Genomic DNA, 20,576 nt, shown 5'->3' on the forward strand with positions numbered 1-20,576 from the left:
TCCTTAGGTTGCTTTGCCAACTACGTGTTCAGTAGTTTTGTCATATATTAAAAAAATATTGTTATTGTATACATATCATCACGTCGTCTAAGAGATCCAGTGTAAATGTGGTGTGTAGGGCGATCCGAATGTCCAAGAACTCTGAGCCTTTAGACATTGTTATTATAATTAATTATAAATCAAAACAAAGCCTTTTTCCAGCCAGGTGAAACAGTAGGTATAATGACAGCGCAATACTTCAATAAACATTTCTTTCAATCCTTTCTAATGCTGTAAACTGTAGATTACTACTAAAATTGTTCATATGGGTATATACGAACTTTAGTATCATATCATAAGTTTCTAATTCATCACAGAAACTACTACAGTAGTAGCAGTAGTAATATTTCAAGTTGGTATATATAAGGATGGAGTTTCATCAGTATTTACTAGTACATTATATTTATTGTTATAAATATTATAGAAATTCTAATACATTTATGTTTATGAGTATGATTGTATGGGTTCTGGTGTTTCCTATGTTTATTATATTTGTATGTAGATAAAATCTCTGCTTAGGTTGGGCGATGGATGACGCTGTGTAAATTGTTCTGAGATATTAAAAAAAGTAATAATATTAATTTTAGGACTATACAATTACTTTTGTAAATAATGAATTAATGAAAATGTTATTAAAGTAATTCAGGATAATTATTGAATTTTTTAATATTGAAACTTTAATGACAGGTAATTAGATTCGTTTTCGTAACAGGTTTATGTATATATAAATGTATACGGTAAATAACAAACAGAATTATGAGCACTTACTTAAAATATATATATTTTACCACAGTTTAAAAATCATATTACATATATATAATTATGTGTTCTTCTGCCAGAATTTCGCAGTGTTACGAGGTGTTTTTCCTTTTCCGGAATTTTTTTTTGGGACGGAATGTGTTTCTGTGCCTCCGCCAGTAGCAGAATCTTCACTCTCAGCTTGGGTTTTAAGAGTTTTCTTGATATATACAATCTGTAATGAAAAACATTATAATGAAATAAAATCTGTAATAAATAAAATTGACATATCAAACTAAGGGTACTTTGAACTCAAACTAGCAGAAGTTATTCCACATATACTATTTATACTACTACTATTATATAGTTTTATAATACACATAAAATATATAAATTAAAACCCTCAAACACGAGAAATACTCATAAATACAAATTAATCTGAAATCATCTAATGAATGATTAGAAGTTATTAAGTCTTATCTTATGTAATTAGAAACGAAAACAAATTTATGGTAACTGTCGCCTAAATACAGGAAGAGTACTACAGACTTCGCATTATTGTGTTACATACTATTCATTTAGATAGCTGCTTCACAGTGGAAATAAGAGAGACAACTTAGATAAAAAGTTGTTTAAATATTTCATTTTTTTTCTGTATATCCTAATGTTGTTGGTTGCAGTTAACCTTCACTGGATGATGGAAAGCAAGTGCAGATGATACTCCAAACCTGCAGAACTTATATGGCGCCTGAAGGCCATCTCCCGCCTCATAAATAGGACTTTAGTCTGAGGGCATTGCTAGGGGATTGGAATGTAGGGTCAGACTATTATAATTTCAACCCCATTGGAATTGAATGGGGATAGATTTGTGAGGAAAATGTCTCCAGTCATTTGCTCATATTCAGTCTAGACTAATATACCTCTTGTTCAATCGCCTGTTGATGTCTTATAGCCCTCTGTTTGTGAATATTGGCACGCTGTATGTGACGGTCTACAGAATTAAGTACAGCCTCGCAAGCATTGCACCAGTCTGCCAGCACATCAGCAATTGCAGCAGCATCTTCCAGCCGTGCGTCGCGCCCTAGTGCCACATCTACTTCGACTCGTTTGCATTCTTGATCGAGCTTACCATGAATTATATCTGGAAAATTAAAAAATACAAATGATGCACCAACTTTGTTCATAAAAACACTAAATGTTGAAATATGTGTTTGCGTATATGCACTCTAGTGCATATACGCATAGAGCATCTCTAGATGACAAGATGAGCTTAAAATTAGTTAAGTTAGGCAAATGTGACAAATTCCCCAGGAATAGACAATGCTGGTTTCCAGAGTGGATACTGATAATTTTTATAGATTAAGTTTAAATCAGGGGTGGTAGCTAGTTATTTTGGCTCAAATGATTTATATTAGATGTTTAAAGAATGTTTATTTTCTTAATAACCTGAATATAACGAAAATGATAATGGTTTAGTAATAACAAAACATACTGTCAACTGATGTTACAAACTTTAGGTTCTAGAAGGAAATAAAGTACATTTAGCTGATCTGGCAATAAAAAAACCAACAAAAAACACTATCCCACCTTTAACTTAAGACACATTTACACAATAGGAGCTAGTTGTAACAAATTTAAGTAGTTTTGCAGTTTCTTTGTAAACACACACAAGATACAATACACAATTTGCATATATAGGAGCAAGTAACAAAATGCGTCATAATATAAATCTTCAGTATATTCATTACCTAACTCTTCTGAAATGTCTGGACCAATTTGAGTGAAATTTTAGTGTTAATTGTAACGAGTTCCTGGAAGTCTTAAGAACACAATCCCGGTGAATGGTACTGTTTTTCCAGGCAGGATAAAGTTTGCTAGTACTTTAATAAACTTAAAGATTTACCTGCATAAATAGCTTCAATAATTAAATCTTCTAAATCCCTAACATTCTTAATATCAAGTTCTTTGAGCAACACACTGTACGGAATGCATTTCTCTTGTGTGGCCAGAGTTGCTATGGTCAAGTGTTGCAGCTTCTTGCACTGCACTGGAGTAAGTTCCAAGTATTCCGATTTGTTTTCCAAGTAATCTTTATATGTGCCATATGCAAATAGATTTAATGTCTTAAAATGAGCTGCATATGAACCATTTTCTAACTGCAAACAAAATTATGTTTATAATTATTTTTAAATGTATTCCTGTTGTACTACTGTAGTATATTTATGTAGGGGAACATAATGTAATTACCATGTTTTTATATTTTGTGCACATGTTTTCATTTCATCTGTACTCACCTTGTACAAGAATTCCAGATGAATTAAAAACAATTGTCGTGAAAAACAAAAACATAGTAAGTATATTAAATTAGTATGCAAAGTTATAAAATATATTTTATAATATTTATAGTTTTATTATAGAAAATATGATGAATTATGGGGTTTATTACTATACATGTACAATTAATTTGCATTAAAAACATATATTTAACTTCTTTTCTATTAATTAAAATGATTTCTACCATATGTGGATAGTGATTTTGCCAACATATACATATGCAAAATTACTTTACAACAGTATAGATCTATTATCAAAATGTTTACAAAAAGAATAGACTACAGAATTGAGATGCTAATAAAAGTCAAAATAATACGTAAAAAGAAGTTTAATTAACACCTCCAACCCTTAAATACTAATTTATACTCTTAGCCTTGGAGGTTGACTTTAAAGATTGGTCAATAGAACCGAGTGTTGATAGTACATTTTGTCTAAATACTTAAAATATAGCACAAAATAAAAGTTTCTAACCTCTTTTATGTTCGGCATTTCAAGAAGTTCTCCAAATACATGAACACCTGGTGCTTCCAATACTTGTTTTATGAGCTCTGCGCAGGCAAACCCTTTAGCACCTTTCGCTAATAGCACAAATTGCTCCAGAGGGTGATTAGTGGAAAATGATAACAAAGATGAAGGTTCGTCTTTATCTATTGCCATTGGATTCATGGTGGATTCAATATTTAGGACTTTCGATTATAATATTTAAATTACACTAAATTACCCAAGTGAAACAAGTAACTATTGTCAAGTTATTATTAAGTAAGGTAGTTATACAACTCTTATATCTATTAATAAATACCACTTCCAAGAGCTTATAAAATCGTCAATAAAATATTTTTGTCCTCAAACAGACAAAAGTAAAAATGGAAAATAACAATATTAATTTAACTGTCAAAGTCAATTTAATATTAATCTGTGCAAGTTTCGTTTTCAGATTTCATTCTATGTTTCTTGTTTCTAAAAAGTGATAAATACAACTCCCATAAACCATAGACCACGGACAAGTTTAATGTGTATTAATGGTCATATTACACAAACAGTAATTTTAGGCAATTCATTTAGCGCACACACAAATACTAAATAATTTATTTATTAGTAATTATTGACATTAAATCATTCAGCCCTGTCATAGTAATAAATTATTGCGACATTGTACTATCATCGTTTCCAGTACCAAAAAATAATTTAAAAGTAAATTGACCATAAACAATAAAATGGCCTCCGGTTTTTTGTGTGTGAAATGAATTTATTGTTTTCTTAAAATTGAATATGTATTAATTATACATTAATTTTTTATAGTAAATTGGTACGTAAATAGTAATATGAAGTACTTTCAAGTGTTCAACGAACTAATTAAACCGCCAAAAGCTGAGGATTGCAAGCGAGTTAATGTCGACTATAGCGTCGTTGTCCTGTACCGCCTTTTGTATTGAGTTGATTAGATCAATTTAGAAGAATTTCTTGACATAAATTGATTCCTTCTCATAGTGTAAGATTAATTATGTACGCAGAGATACAGTACTAGAGCCGTTTAGTCGGCATCATGGTTGATGGGTGCGTTGTGCTTTGGTGCGTTAGTAGTTGTGAAAGCGTACGTACATGTTCACAATACTAAAACTGTCATGAAGTTTCTTGTTTACTATCAGATAGTGGATTTGTGTTAGTGGGTTTTGTTTTTATGTTTATTGTAGTAAGTTTTTACCAGTGAAAATGTGTATGCCAACGCCGAGCAATGTTTCGGGCTTTGGTTATTCGTGGGGGTTCACAAGTGCTGCTGACCCACTAAAGGGCGAGGCGGAGACACCAAGTAGTTTGAGTTATACACTTGGAAACACGGTAAGTTGCACTAGTATTGTCCAAAATAAGTGTGATGGTATTTTTATACCATCACACTTATTTTGGAATAGATATACAGAAAAACATATTATTTAGTATAAACCTGTTCCATTAATGACTACTTAATTTAAATAAATATATACTATTTAAATAAAGAACATTGCTTATAAAATCAGTTGTATACATTATTCATGCTTGAGCTGTATAGGTTTATCCTTTGCCTCACTGGCAAATTAAAAAACGACATCATATTTTGAAAAATATCTTCTGTACATACAACAATTTACAATTTATCATTTGCCGCAGCATACATACCATCCGTATACAATTTATATACCATAGTGTTTATGTATGAATGAATACATTATTATAAGTTTATGTAGACTGTCCTTTGGTTATTGAATTAAAATTTGTTTGCCAATTACACATTCATTGGTATTTATTATTAGATAAATAAAATTTACCACAAAATAATTATTCTGTGTCTCTAGTAAGAAAGCATCCCATTCAAAATTGTTACTTTTAAGAACAGACAATTTACTTATGTATTTTATTTATAAAAAATATAGTACTCATAAAAAGGAAACTTGATAAGTGTGTTAATAGTAAACTTTGTTGATTTTCTTTCTGAATATATATTTTGTTGTATATAACTTATAGTTTCAAGTAGGAATTATTCTTTTCTCACTAGTCACACAGAATTACTCTTGTCTCCCACAAACTTCGGTCAAGATGCTATTTGCTGGCCAATATTTAATACATCTCAAAACATTCAACCTTCTTTTAATTGAGGAAACATTGTTAATTTACTTTATTTATGAATTACATGCGACATTATTTAATAAACATTTCAGGTGTCACCAGAAACAACATTGACTGTTATGGCACATAAAACACCACAAGTGCAAGAGAAAGTTGGTAATGTAACAGTTGCTGTATCAAATGCTGCCCAAGTCACAAGAGTGGTGACGACAGGTACACCCGTTACGGCACGGAGAGCCATGTTTGTGTTGAACGAATCGCCTGTTCATACTATAAACAGGGTTACGCCACAGAATCAGACGGCCACCATTCATAGTAAGTAAAACAATGTTTCAACTGAAGTTTTTTTTTGAGTTTAGGTATTGCCTATTATCATGTGCTTATTGTCTGTTTTTTAATCCCAGAAGCTAAATTGACAGATATAAATGGCAATTTTTAAATAATGTTACCACCTATTGCAGTAGTGTATTGGTGTAGTGGTGTACCTGACACTTGGAAACTTTTATTTTAACATATTACTTTTATTTCCTTTCAACATTTTTTATTTATTAAAGACTATATGAAAAGTGGTGAATTAAAATATCAAATATGGTTAACCAACCATATTTAGACAACCGTCTACTGTATTGTTTTTTAATATTTTTTTACCCATAGTTTATGAATTTTTGTCTTAATTGAATAAGATGTGCCTCTAACTTTTTTTTTTAAATATATCAAACTTATATGTAATTAATTTACATATAATTGCATTACTCTACCTGTGTTCATTAAAAATTGTATGTCTTTAAAATCCGATAGACAACACATATTTTTGAGACTGAACAATGATTTGTAATAAACCATTTTTTATTATATACTATATGTTAGATTTATTGAGAGAAATAATAAATACTTATATTTCTTACAGCTGCAAATTTAGCTTCAAAACCCTTTATGACACCAATTGGGCCTATTCAGCTGACTGCAGAAGAATGCAATGAGATTTTAATGAAGCGGGCCCTTCAAGCTCAAGGCATTAGCACACCTTCAGTCATAGATGCATCACAATTAAACCATACCCTTCTGAATGGGAACATAAAGACCTTAACAGAGGCTACAACACAGCAGACTCAAGCAGACACTATACAGGCCAATACTGTACACCAACATCACTTGTTGCATACAAAACAAGAGCCAGGAACTGCAAATAATTCACCTAAAGTGAGTATATTATATTTCCATATATGCCCAGAAATTGGGGCAATTAGCTAATTAATAGTTGCCATTACCTGTACATATTATTATCAACTGTCTGTAAGTAAATTAATTTCACTACATAAAAATGTTTTAAAATATAATTGGAATGCTATTAAGATGGTAGCCTACTTGATGGTAGAAGGTAAATGTCTTAAAAGATATGATAATCATATAGTGCTCCCTCTTGCACTAACGGTTGCGCTGGCTGACACCAGTGGAGGATGATAATATGAATATGAGGTCAGGTAAGGTAGCCCATCATGGTAAAATAACCATGAATTTATGATGGTTTGGAGAGGGTACCACATGGAGGTCAAACTGACATGGTACATTGCTAGCAATGGTATTATTAGTTCATATTACTAACCATCTCCTTCCCACTGGTGGTAAATGTCGCCTATAGATATGAAGAGCACTATGGATATTACATTAGCATGTAACACACATGTGAGTGGTGTTGCACTCATACATCGCCATACCAGAGGACCATAATGCCTCTTTATCTGGTAATTTTAATGTTTTATTTCAATCTTCAACCAAAACAGCTCACAAGCTTTATATTGTTATGTACTGTACACATTAATATACAGAAGCAAAAACGATATTAAATAGTATTTATAAAAGTTTTGTAAAAAGTTTGTATCGCTTATGATATTTGAAATTTCGTGTAAGGAGTTCATAAATAAAATATTTCAAATTCAAATTCAAAACCTTTATTGATTGATTACACATAATTTCAGAATTTAACAGAAGTATTTTCTATAATTTTAAATAGCTACTATAAATATTAGTTATTTTGCATGTCAGTCTCTGAGTCAACATGTTCTTTAGACACAAATGCTGTATTTTTTGCCAATCGAAACCACAGTGGGTCACATCTTTCTAATGTCATCAGACCATCTTCTGTATTGCCTTTCTGTTTTTCACTTTGTTTTATAGCAGGGAATCAGTCAGTTATAGTTTTAGACCATCTCATATATCCCCTTAGTTTGTGACATAAATAAGAGTAAGATGCAACAATTCTTACCACCGCTATAGGCGGTGTATTCGCAGACGGAGCTTCTCAACACCACAACGGTGATGACCACAGCGCCCCCGCCGCCGCCAAAGAACGACCATACTCCTGTGACGAGTGTGGGAAGTCGTTTCTACTGAAACACCATCTCACCACGCATGCTAGAGTACATACAGGTGTGTTCTAGTTCCTTTATATGTATTATATGTTACAGGTGAAGACATTTATGCGTTTGTATGGAATAAAATATGTACATGTGTTTGTTATTTTTATAGATGGGTACTTATTTGATATATTAAATGTTATTTTTAACCTGAATTAATTTAAATTGGATAATTTACTGTAATAAAAACAATGAATTAAAGAAAAGCAAGAAAATAAATAAAACCAAAATGATGGGACATGCTAGCAAAATGCTGGTTTATTTCGGTCTAAATGTTTGCAGATGCAAAAATGTCTTTATGTTAATCAATGGCATGAGGTGCGTCATAAATGATCACATATGATTAGTCTCTGCAAGGGCCCGTCGGCACTGATTACGGTTGATGATGATGCTGCATTCACTCTCAGTCAGAAAATATTAGATATTATTGCCAAAATATTTATTTGTAAGCAAATAAATTATTATAAAATATGAAAAATTATTCCATATTTATTTTTAATTTCAATTATAGAATTAAACTTGGTTAAAATTTAAGCTAAATCAGTATTTATAATTATATTTTTATCAATGCTACTTTCGGGAAGAGAATACTTTGTTTATAAAATACAGAGTAAAAATTAGTTTGTACTCCAGATTTCGGCAAGAATTTTAGATATTATTACAAACAGTGCTAATAAAGCTAGTTTTACAGTAGGAGGTTGTGTTAAATATTAAAATTTATTATATATCTACCATAGAAAACATGCACGTGAACTTTTCGAACACCTTTAGTTGTGTACGTCGCGACGCGACCTTCTGTTTCACTCACAGAGAACTACATATATACATAGTGAAAGCTTTTCAGCCAGTGCTCTTTCTGGAAATATTGCAAAGGTTGTATAGAAACACGATAACTATGAACAATACAGTTAATATCATCGTTGAACCACTTTATTAAAAAAAATGTCTAATAAACCCAGTTTAGCTATTACATTGTTTTGTCCTTTTCTTTCAAGCTATTATCCTAATTTGTAAGTTAGTGACAAAACACTTCAATAGTTAAAATGGATTTATAGAATTTAAATTATGCTGAATAAGACGATAAGTATATAAAGTGGTGATGTTTGCAATATTTTTCGTATTGTTCATGTTTTTGTTTGATTAATACCACTTTCCAGATTGAGGTAGTGCTCAAGCTTCCACTCTGTACATATGTAGCACTCTGTGGTTTCAGGTGAGCGGCCGCACTCGTGCGTCCACTGTGGCAAGTCGTTCGCGCACAAACACTGCCTCAACACGCACCTGTTACTGCACAGTAACAACCGACCGTACCAGTGCACGGAGTGCAAGAAATCCTTCACGCTCAAACACCACCTACTCACACATTCGCGGGTAAATTAAATTGAACATTATGTCGTAGGTGAAAGGCCGCATGTTTGTATGCACTGCAATAAGGCGTTCGCGAGAAAACACTGCCTCAACACGCACCTGTTGTTGCATTCTGCGGATAGGCCGTACAGGTGTCACGAGTGTAAAATGGCCTTTACGCTTAAACATCATCTGGTTACGCATTCTAGGGTAAGTTGGTTTGTCTATTTATTACCTTCTCGGAATATTTACAGATTACCATCAAAATACAGATTTTGGAATTATCGACACTTAGACCAGAATGGCATTGCATGAGGGGTTTTGTTAATGGATGATAATGGAATAGAGCGGCCTGCGCTAACAGTTTACACTAGTGGGGCACCATTGGAGAATGATAGAGCCTGAGGGGTGTCGCGGGGATCACATTATGACATGATGTCCTTTTTTTTTTGTCCTTTAGAAATTTTACATTACAAAAAATATATCACATTAAAAGTATTTTAATACAAATTTTATTTATATTTACTTTTATTATCCTATTTTTATAGACTGTTACGATACTATAAAGAGAGTATCGTAGTATATTTATTTATCTTTACAACTCGATCCGCCTAAAAAATCACAACGTATCACAAGGGGGAAGGGAGATGTAGCGAGAAATTAAAAAAGTATTTAACAAATGCTAAATAAACATGTGATTAATGGAGGACCCTTTGCCATGACACACTTAAATCAATTGTAAAATAATAAAATTTAAACAGTGAATGTAATAATGGAATAATAGGATATGAGATTCTACCACCACCGCTAACCGACTGACTACTTTATTACTGCATTTCTTTCAAATATAATAAACTGCAAATTCGGTCAGATGCATCACAAGAGAGTGCCTTTAAGTGACTCGTATGTTTTCATTCCAGGTGCATAGTCGAGACCGTCCATTTGTTTGCGGCGAGTGTGGGCGCGGGTTCCCACTGAAGCGGCATCTCGTGACACACAGCAAGTACCACGCCGGCGAGCGGCCGTACGTCTGCGGCGATTGTGGCGAGAGCTTCGCACAGAAGGTCAGTTGATGCTGTTTGTATTGCAATAATTATGTACATAATAATTGAAAATAATAATATCCTAGGAGAAATCACACAGCGCTGTATATTCCCAAGTTAAGCGGAGCTTGTATTATGGGTACTAGACAACTGATATAAATACATACATAGAACCTTTTCTTTGTAGTAATATACATAGAAAACACTCAGACTGATACAAACAATCATACTCCTGAATAGAAATGTTTGTATAGAACTAACAACCCTCGGAGGTAAAGCGATGTGTTAAACCTCTAACCCACCGACGCCGTACCATACACAGTATCGAAGAAGGCGCTGTGTGATTTGTCCTAGCTTGTCACTCTTATTACCTGTAATTTATCTCACCTATTTCTGCTGTTAGTAATTTACTCTTAAAATACATTCACTAAAACAAAGCCATAACTGCTTTTTTCATAAAACAAATAACTTTTGTATGGATTTATATTTGTTAATATATAAACATTTAAAATTTTTAGATGTTTGAAATAAAGAATAGTTGGCTTGTAGTTTATTATCATAAAATTACGATTCAACAAATCAGTATCGTAGTTACCCCTACTGCCACTAACCCCACTACAACTGGTACCATTACTTGAAAATTAGACATTTACACCTGTCAAGTTAGTCTTTAAAAAGCAGACTATAATATAACTATTATATTGGTGTTTGTCGACAGGAGCATCTAGTGATGCACAGTCGGTTCCACGGGTCGCTGTCTCCGTTCGTGTGCGGCGACTGCGGGATCGCGTTCGCGCGCAAGTTCCAGCTCGTGAACCACGGCCGAGTGCACGGACGAGTACCGCACGCCTGCCCCGTCTGCGGCAAGGAGTTCCTGCAGAAGAGGACGCTCGTCGCTCACATGAAGTTAGTTTTTAGTTAGCGTATTGATCTGTGTCTCAACTGTATTTTGTGATGACAGGAGCGGTGGTGAGAGTAAATACACACAGTAGGGTGTATCTTGTATATTAACTGTTACATCTTGAATTACTTTAGCTTAGACTAATTACATAAACTATATATATGGACAACTGCGTGACCTACGTGTCGTTAGATAAAACGTACACTACCACAATCTTCTATTGAACATGCTGATTTGCATCACTATATCACATTTTTAATGCGACGAAACCAAATACAGATCCAGAAAATTATACTGATACTTGTAGAAACTCTAATCTCTCTCCAGAGTTAGTGCAGGCGTGTGCATCATTTATAAAAAAAGCTCTGTAGAGATCAAATTGTTTATTTATAAAGTGGGTTCTAACCAATTTGGACATATTTGACTTATTCCTAAGGTAGTATGTATTATTAGGCGACTTGAATTCTTTACTTACTTATTTTATTAGTTATATTGTGTTATTTTCTTAACAAGACTTCAAATATTATGATAATGATTTCCTACTTTTCTTTACTACTAGTATACTTGGCTAATAAAAGGTATTTGTTGTTTTATTTCTAGAATACATACTGGAGAAGGTGTAGTCGCATGTTTAGATTGCGGCGAAGCTTTCAAGTGTAAATCGGAGTTGCAACAACACTGTAAAGTTACGAGGCACTGCACGTCCACGTCGCAAACACAACAACAACAGCAGGCTCAACAACAACAACAACAGGCAGCGCAACAACAACAACAGCAGCAGCAACAACAACAGCAGGCACAACAACAACAGCAGCAGCAACAACAACAGCAGCAGCAGCAACAACAGCAACAGCAGCAACAACAACAAACAACTGTGATAAAGCAAGACGACTTTAAACCACAGATAGTACAGGTAATGTTTAGTTCTAATAAAGAGAGAGGATTGTTTAGCATATTCTGGTGGCTATATTCTCCCTAATGAAATTTTAAATTGAATCTTTATTTTTGTAATAATTTATTTCTCTCACTAAGTCTCACAACTGAGCTTCTTATCTATTTCAAATGAGCTTAACATTTAGAAAGAAAAAGAAGCTGAGTTACTTGTCATCTCTTCTTAGCTTAGAAAGCACTCCTAACTGACAGTAGATTTGGCATACCTAGAATAAGAGTCTGTAATAGACCTACATGAATGAAGATAATTTGATTTAATTTGTTTATTGTATAGTCCATCCATAGCGACTGTGTTGCTATTTCTGAGGACTACATTGTTATGTGGGGATACCCTTTATTTTAATTTTTAATGTATATCATTCAAATTCAAATTCAAAATATCTTTATTCATGTAGGTCTATTACAGACTCTTATGATATGTCAAATCTACCGTCAGTTCGGAATGATATCGAGATGAGAAGAACTGACAAGAAACTCATGTCTCGTAATTTTTTTCAAATAATAGTGGAACATGTATATGATAAATACAGTTATTAAAATTCAAATTTGGGAGAATAGAGTGACCACCAGCATATGCTATCGCAAAGAACAAAAAATGTAATCAGTGTTCACAACCTGAACAGACCAGTCCCCACAAGCATTTGGTGACACGAAAAATGACGTATGAGCCAGCCAGCCATTATTGTTTAGCATATTCTGGTGGCTATATGAATCTTTATTTTTGTAATAATTTATTTCTCTCATCGCTTCTTATCTATTTCAAATATTTATCATAGTTAAAATTTGTAGTTATTTCTAAATGACATTTACTTTCTAGGTTATCGGCACAGACGGTCAGATAATATCAGAAAAAACAACTCCAGGGTATGCATGTCCCGAATGTGGTTCCTGTTTTAACACAAAGGTTTGTTGTCTATATTTGGTATAAAACTTTATTATTCGATTTCTGCTTAAAGTAGTATATTAAAAAATATGTTACGAATTCTTTGAAACTGAGATTATGACCTCAGATAATTACGTATTTGGTGATATGCTGTCATCTCGAAAAATATCCTGTTTGTGGCAATAATCGTAAGTGAAATTAGATCCATTTTACGAGTAAATGTGTTGAAAAAGTATGTGCTTATCGACTGTTATTTGTAACAGGAGGCGTTGTCGTTGCACGTGAGACTACACGCCGGCGACCGCACGTGTGTGACGGACCTGTGCGCGCTCACCGCCGCGCTGCAGCCCGGCCTCGTCGCCAACCACGCGCACCACGCACACAGTACGTACACACACACACACACACACACACACACAGGCCGACCGCACGTGTGTGACGGACACACACACACACACACACACACACACACACCGCCGCGCTGCAGCCCGGCCTCGTCGCCAACCACGCGCACCACGCACACAGTACGTACACACACACACACACACACACACACACACACAGGCCGACCGCACGTGTGTGACGGACCTGTGCGCGCTCACCGCCGCGCTGCAGCCCGGCCTCGTCGCCAACCACGCGCACCACGCACACAGTACGTACACACACACACACACACACACAGGCCGACCGCACGTGTGTGACGGACCTGTGCGCGCTCACCGCCGCGCTGCAGCCCGGCCTCGTCGCCAACCACGCGCACCACGCACACAGTACGTACACACACACACACACACACACACACACACACAGGCCGACCGCACGTGTGTGACGGACCTGTGCGCGCTCACCGCCGCGCTGCAGCCCGGCCTCGTCGCCAACCACGCGCACCACGCACACAGTACGTACACACACACACACACACACACACACACACAGGCCGACCGCACGTGTGTGACGGACCTGTGCGCGCTCACCGCCGCGCTGCAGCCCGGCCTCGTCGCCAACCACGCGCACCACGCACACAGTACGTACACACACACACACACACACACACACACACACACACACACACACACACACACACACAGGCCGACCGCACGTGTGTGACGGACCTGTGCGCGCTCACCGCCGCGCTGCAGCCCGGCCTCGTCGCCAACCACGCGCACCACGCACACAGTACGTACACACACACACACACACACACAGGCCGACCGCACGTGTGACCTGTGACCTGTGCGTACACGTACGCATTGCATACATACACATACACAGACATACACACACATACCACGCGCACTACCTAGTCGCTGCTACATAAGCACACTGATTTCACACATGTTGTCACACATACACTATGTCTACCCTCACACACACGCATAACACAACAGGACACAACTTAAACTTATTATCAACCACGTAGACACCACACAGTGTGTACGTTCATTTGAATAGAAGCGATCAGCATGCAAACAGCAACACACATGCATTTCTAAGTAATCACACCGTCTAGATTCAACCTCATTTCTGCCTATTAAGCACACTGTAACCTTACACTCTTATTAAGTTTATGTTAATAAAGATTATTTCTATTATCTTCTATGTAAGCTTCCGCTTCCGCAGGTTAGTACCTACATACATTCCTGCATTTCTAATATTAATCACTCATCTCAAGTTTAAAGTAACAAAGTCAGCCTTCAATATAATTTTTGAGCCATTTTAAAATAGTCACAATAGAAATAATATTTATGCACTTATAATAATTTGCCTACAATGAAATCATAATTTAAATAATGATAATCATAATTTAATTAATTTGTCTTTCTCTTTTTAGATCAACCTATTCAAATTATATCGTCAAATCCCAGTAATGTTGTACATACGCAAGTCATCGCTACGGTGAGTTGAATACATTATTTTAAATTTTTATGTTTTATAATAAAAGTAGCTGACCCCGCAAATGTTGTTTCGCCATATAAATTAATATATCTATTAAAAAATAGGTGTTGGTGACAGAAGGGTGAAAATTTAGGATTGTATGTGTTTTTAATGCCATGGTATGAAAAAAATATCCGAAAAATAAAAATAAATGATAGGGTGGACAACCCTTACCACTTAGAAATAATTATGAAAAAATACATAGTCGATCATTCTCAGGCCTACTGAATATGCATATAAAATTTCATTAAAATCTGTCTGGCTCTTTTGGAGGTGTATGGTAACTAACATTGTGACACGAGATTTTTATATATAAGTTTATATATTTTTTTTATTTAGATATCACCAATTCATTAATTTTATCCTTTCAGAATCATCATGTAACGCCGCCTCGACCGAAAATACACTTTTGTATCGATTGTGGTAAAGGTTTCGCTGCGAAACACGGTCTACTTGCGCATCAACGAAGGTACGTCTGTTTGAAATGTATCTGTGGATGTCTGTATGAAACGTATCTCTACGATATCAATGCCTTATTATACTTGATTTTTTTTAACTTTGGCCTGCTTTAAAGAAATCATATAAAATCCGGCACCACTGACCGTTCCCTGTCAATTTAGGCAGTGAAATTACAGATTCAAATTAATTAAAAAATCGTCTATTCATATTTTTAGCGTATGTTTTATTCTGATGTATAAGCTATATTACGGTAAAGTTTCATCAAAATCCATTTCAGTACTTTATAAGATTAATAAATAATTGTATATAGTTATAATAATGTAATTGCGGTGCTCCTGAGGTATCACATGTGGTATGTTCTTTTTATTAATAACATCTATCATGTACCATGTGAGAAGTAATTTATTAAATTGTAAATTAAATTAATTTGAAATTGATAATATAATTCGACAGACACCCAGACGGCAGTTGCACGTTACGGACGCACGTGTGCGACCAGTGTGGAAAAGCGTTCTTCCAAAAGAATCATCTCATGCTGCACCAGCGGCAACATATGGATCTACCGCCTAGAAATGTGAGTGTATCTTGTAACATTAAGTACACTTTATATTTGCATTGTTTCTGTGTATATGAATGCTGTTAAATAATCATGGTTTATTAATTAAATAATAACCAAAGTCCGTTCAAACAGTGTCTCCTATTCTTAGTACTGTTTTCGTGCATATTTTTTTTGTAGATACATATGTATTGACATAGAAAATGAATAATGTTTATATTAGTTTATATTTTCCATAGCCATTCCTAGCCCATCGTGACATATTTACCAAGAATTTGTCGTGATAGTTTGTTTCTAAGGGGTACTGCCTGGGTGTCAACCTGATATGGTATATTACTAGCAATGAAGTCATTTGTCCACATTACTAACGAACGATGGTTGTCAAGGGGAACCGCGTGTCAACCCCTTCTACTGGGAGGAAGGGGATTGTTAGTAATGGGAACTAGTAACCCCATTGTTAACAATATACCATGTCAGGTTGACTTCCACGCAGTTCCCACGGGAAACCATCGTGATACATTCTTGGAGAGTTATTCTAGGTGGGCTAACTGGCCTGACTTCATGCTCATTTTATCATCTTCCACTGGTACCCCGCCAGTGTAAATCGTTAGCGCAGGCGGGTGCACCATTCTATTATCATCGAATAAAAAAAACCCTTCTACTACTAACTATCAATTATCTTTCCTATGGCATATAGTCACAAGCAGCGCAACAAGCGAGTGCGCAAGCGCAGCAAGCAGCACAGCAGGCGGCGCAGCAGCAGGCCGCGCAGCAAGCCGCGCAGCAAGTGCAGCAGGCCGCGCAGCAGGCGCAGCACCAGGCGCAGCAAGCCGCGCAGCAGGCCAGGCTAGACCTCCACGAACAGGAACACCACCAGTCCGCGCACATACAAGTCGTGAGTCACTTATATATCGCGGAATCTGTCATACGAAATGCATATGGCAATAGTTGTTCATGCATGGGATTTTCATTTAATGTTAGATATTGACAGCGCAGACAGCGAACTCTGAAAAAGGGCGAGCATAATAGATCTATGTAGGTCACAGTGCTACAGGTGCTATAGTCATCTGACAATAGTCCAAACGAGCCAATAAAAAAAATAGATATTGACAAGTATATATCTATAAATGTAAATAACATGACTTTAAAGAAAAACGGTTAAGTTTCTTGCCAGTTCTTCTCCATTAAATCTGTATATAAATTATTAATGAAAAATAATTTAATTATGTAGGCCATTTTAGGCCTAGTCATGGGCAGAATATAGAGAAACTGTTAAATTTACCACTCGCCACCCCTATATACCTATATTCAGCAAAATAAAGTGATTGATTGATGATAGTCAGTACACTGCACGATACTGCCATAATATACAGGATGGATTTTTTGTAGTTGTTGCTAAAATAGATGTATTATATGCGACATGCAGGTTACGAATCGATCGGGCCAAGTGATCGGCAACCAGATAGTGGTGGGGCCGGTGAGCTCGGTGGGGACCGTGGGGACGGTGGGGACGGTGGGGACGGTGGGGACGGTGGGGCGGCGGCTGCTGCCAACTTCACAGCTGCACATCATTAACCGCGAGGGAAAGGCTCTTACTTTCGCACCTAACAAGCACGCGCGGCATCACGCACAAAGGTAAGTAACTTAATTATTTTTAAACTTTCGTGTTTAATATCATCCGCATGAAATTTATAGCCTATGTGTTATTCTAATGTGTAATCTATATTACTGTATAAAAGTTCTATAAAAATCGGTCCAGTAGTTTTTGCGTGAAAAGGTAACAAATATCGATTTTGTATTCTCATACTTTCGCGTTTATAATATTAGTAAGATTGTTTATATTGTTAACCGGATCTAAACGCAAATAATTTTATGGTTAATATATTCGTGTTAAGACTATACTCGAAATGCGCGAGAGGTATTTACCTATATTACTATAAAATTATTCGTGTTAAGACCCAGTTAACAATATAAATAATGCCTTAAAATAGTTAAGAGATACATATAAAAATACTGAATTGGCGATACCTTACCTAAGTAAGCAGCTTGTTTTTATCGACGGGCCGTCTACCTATAAAAATAGTGTATTGACGATATTCTTCTCATATAAACAAACATTTGCATCCAGAACTCTCCTACAATGTTATATGAATAATAATAATATTTCAGGACAATTCACACAGCGCCATCTAGTCCCAAGCTAAGCAGAGCTTGTATTATGGGTACTAGACAACTGATATAAATACATGGATACATTTTGTAAATAAATACATATTATACATAGAAAACACCCAGACCGATACAAACAATCATACTCATGAATACAAATGTTTGTACCGTGCGAGGAATCGAACCCAAGACCATCGGATAGTAAAGCGGTGTGCTAGACCACTAGACCACCGAGGCTGTCATTTTTAGAGTTGTATCACAATAATTCTCTAGAAATGTTTAAAATGTTTCAGTAACGACGTCAAGGAAGTAAGCGGCTTGGTTTTATCAACGGGCCGTGGTACAGAGCTTATAAAGTACGAGATCTCCATCCCGCCGCCGAACTCTGTCGTACAAGTGCAGCAGCTGGAATGAGTGAAACGGGAACCCGACCCTATCTGGCTCAAGTAGGCCACCATCCATTGTCATTGATATCGTACGCTTAACCTTCTTATACCTGCCTCGAATAACGTTTATACCCGCATAGGGTCTGTGACACTGAGATTACTAAGTCCATTTTCGCAAGAATTCATTAAAAAAATACATATTTTTTTTTACTATAAGATGAAAATGTGTTTAAACAAATAAAAATAAATAAAATAAGCCAAACGTAAATTGTCGGTCGCACAGACCAATGCGCAGATATAGGAAGGTTAATAATAAATTGGAGTCACTGAAAAATAAAGTTTTAGAAAATCGACTTTAATTTTAAAGATTTAAAGTAGATTTCTCAAAATATGGTTATCTTTCCTTAATGCAATTTATTATGCGTGCGATTATATAAAAATCACTAGATGCACAATCAGAGAGTGAAGTAATGCGGACTATATATATTTCACAAAATATTGATTTTTAATTGTTACAATGGTTTTATAGAACCAAGCTGGAAAAAACTGTATTGTATGTATAAATCGTGAGTGTCCTTTATTGGGAAGTTGGTTGAAAATACATTGCATCACAATATTAATTTTGCGCTGATGTTCCGTCAGTATGTTTGTTGACATATATACCAGTGTTCCAACAAAATTTTAGTTAAAATTTAATTCATATTTAATATAAAGAAGTTTTATTGACTTAATATATTATTATCTGGTAATTATTGCCTTCTAATTAAATTTTATTTTATAAATCAATTTTTTTTTTGTAAATGGTGATCTTTTTTTTTTTATTTAATAACGCACGAGCTAGTGGAACCGACTAGCTCCGCTTGGGTACTCGTCCCTATGTTATGCTATATTATATTATGTTATGATTGTATATATTGCCTTTGTCACTGAATTAAGCAGTGATAGAATTTCTCATAGACATAATAGTGGTTCTAAAGTTTAATTTCCTCAACAAAATCAGTTATGTTACTTTAGAATATTATTTTAAATGTGCATCTAGTTTTTTTATGTATCAATGAATACACAGTGAATATGTATAGTATACACTTGTGCAGTGATAGTTCTGTGAACAGTGGATTTAAGATGCTTAATACAAATACTATATATATATATATATATATATATATATGTCAGAACAGCTATATGGTTCTAAGATCAGTTTAGGATAAGTCATAAAGGGTTTACAAAGCCGAAAGTAGTACTCATGGAACTGAAGAAATTTCTACAAGTACCTCTTGTAGAAATTTCTTCATGTGGAAACATAAAATTATTTTTTCCATTTGATCAATTTATTTTTTATTACTAGTCAAAAATATACTTTCAGATGCAGAAACTTCAAACAGGTAATTCTAGAATAATCGTAAAACTAAATCACTTTGTTTTAGTTTGCTGATTATTCTACCTCGCTTTTGGCTTGGTATACGCTTTAGGAATAATCCTGCATAGAGAGAACTCTCTTCTCAATATTTTTGCTACATAATAAGTTTAAAAACAACACTTTCCTGCGCTAAAATATTAACTATACAATAGAAAATTACAAGTAAAAATATTACGTTATGATTTCCCACAGCTGGGCATTTGTTTTTTTTTTATTTTTATTTGTCTTACTAGTTGTTTGTTCTTCCACTAGCTTTCATCACATGTTGGGATTAATATGAAACGAAATATATTTTTTTACTATTCATTTGTTAAATTTAGCGACAGACTGATTTTTAAATGTTTATAAACATGTTATGTAGTTTATCTGAATTTTGCCAGATAATACAGATCTTGTTAATCCCAAA

The 20,576-nt window shown here is 35.0% G+C and overlaps 1 protein-coding gene and 1 pseudogene across 1 annotated transcript; one reads left to right on the forward strand and one right to left on the reverse strand.

Annotated features, from left to right (window-relative positions):
• Positions 1–799: 799 nt before the first annotated feature.
• LOC131846117 (COP9 signalosome complex subunit 7a-like) lies at positions 800–3,882 on the reverse strand. Its single transcript, XM_059195347.1, has 4 exons — positions 3,583–3,882; positions 2,681–2,933; positions 1,698–1,918; positions 800–1,012 (listed from the first exon to the last, which is right to left on the reverse strand). Exons 1-4 carry the CDS (start codon positions 3,775–3,777, stop codon positions 860–862), a joined length of 822 nt encoding a protein of 273 aa, XP_059051330.1. The 5' UTR covers positions 3,778–3,882; the 3' UTR covers positions 800–859.
• A 602-nt stretch (positions 3,883–4,484) lies between these two features.
• LOC131845523 (zinc finger protein 665-like) lies at positions 4,485–19,510 on the forward strand (annotated as a pseudogene).
• The last annotated feature ends 1,066 nt before the right edge of the window (positions 19,511–20,576 follow it).

The sequence above is a fragment of the Achroia grisella genome, unplaced genomic scaffold (assembly GCF_030625045.1).
Source record: "Achroia grisella isolate CSIRO2021 unplaced genomic scaffold, CSIRO_AGI_Agris_v1 utg109, whole genome shotgun sequence".
NCBI classification, from domain to species: domain Eukaryota; kingdom Metazoa; phylum Arthropoda; class Insecta; order Lepidoptera; family Pyralidae; genus Achroia; species Achroia grisella.

What these genes read in the sequence shown, in the direction of transcription:
- LOC131846117 (XM_059195347.1), bottom strand. Translation starts at nt 3,777, where the DNA reads ATGAATCCAATGGCAATAGATAAAGACGAACCTTCATCTTTGTTATCA. An exon ending in AAATGCCGAACATAAAAGAG is followed by an intron (nt 2,934 to 3,582) that starts GTTAGAAACTTT and finishes TTTTGTTTGCAG; the next exon opens with TTAGAAAATGGTTCATATGC. An exon ending in AACAGGCGATTGAACAAGAG is followed by an intron (nt 1,013 to 1,697) that starts GTATATTAGTCT and finishes TTTTCATTACAG; the next exon opens with ATTGTATATATCAAGAAAAC.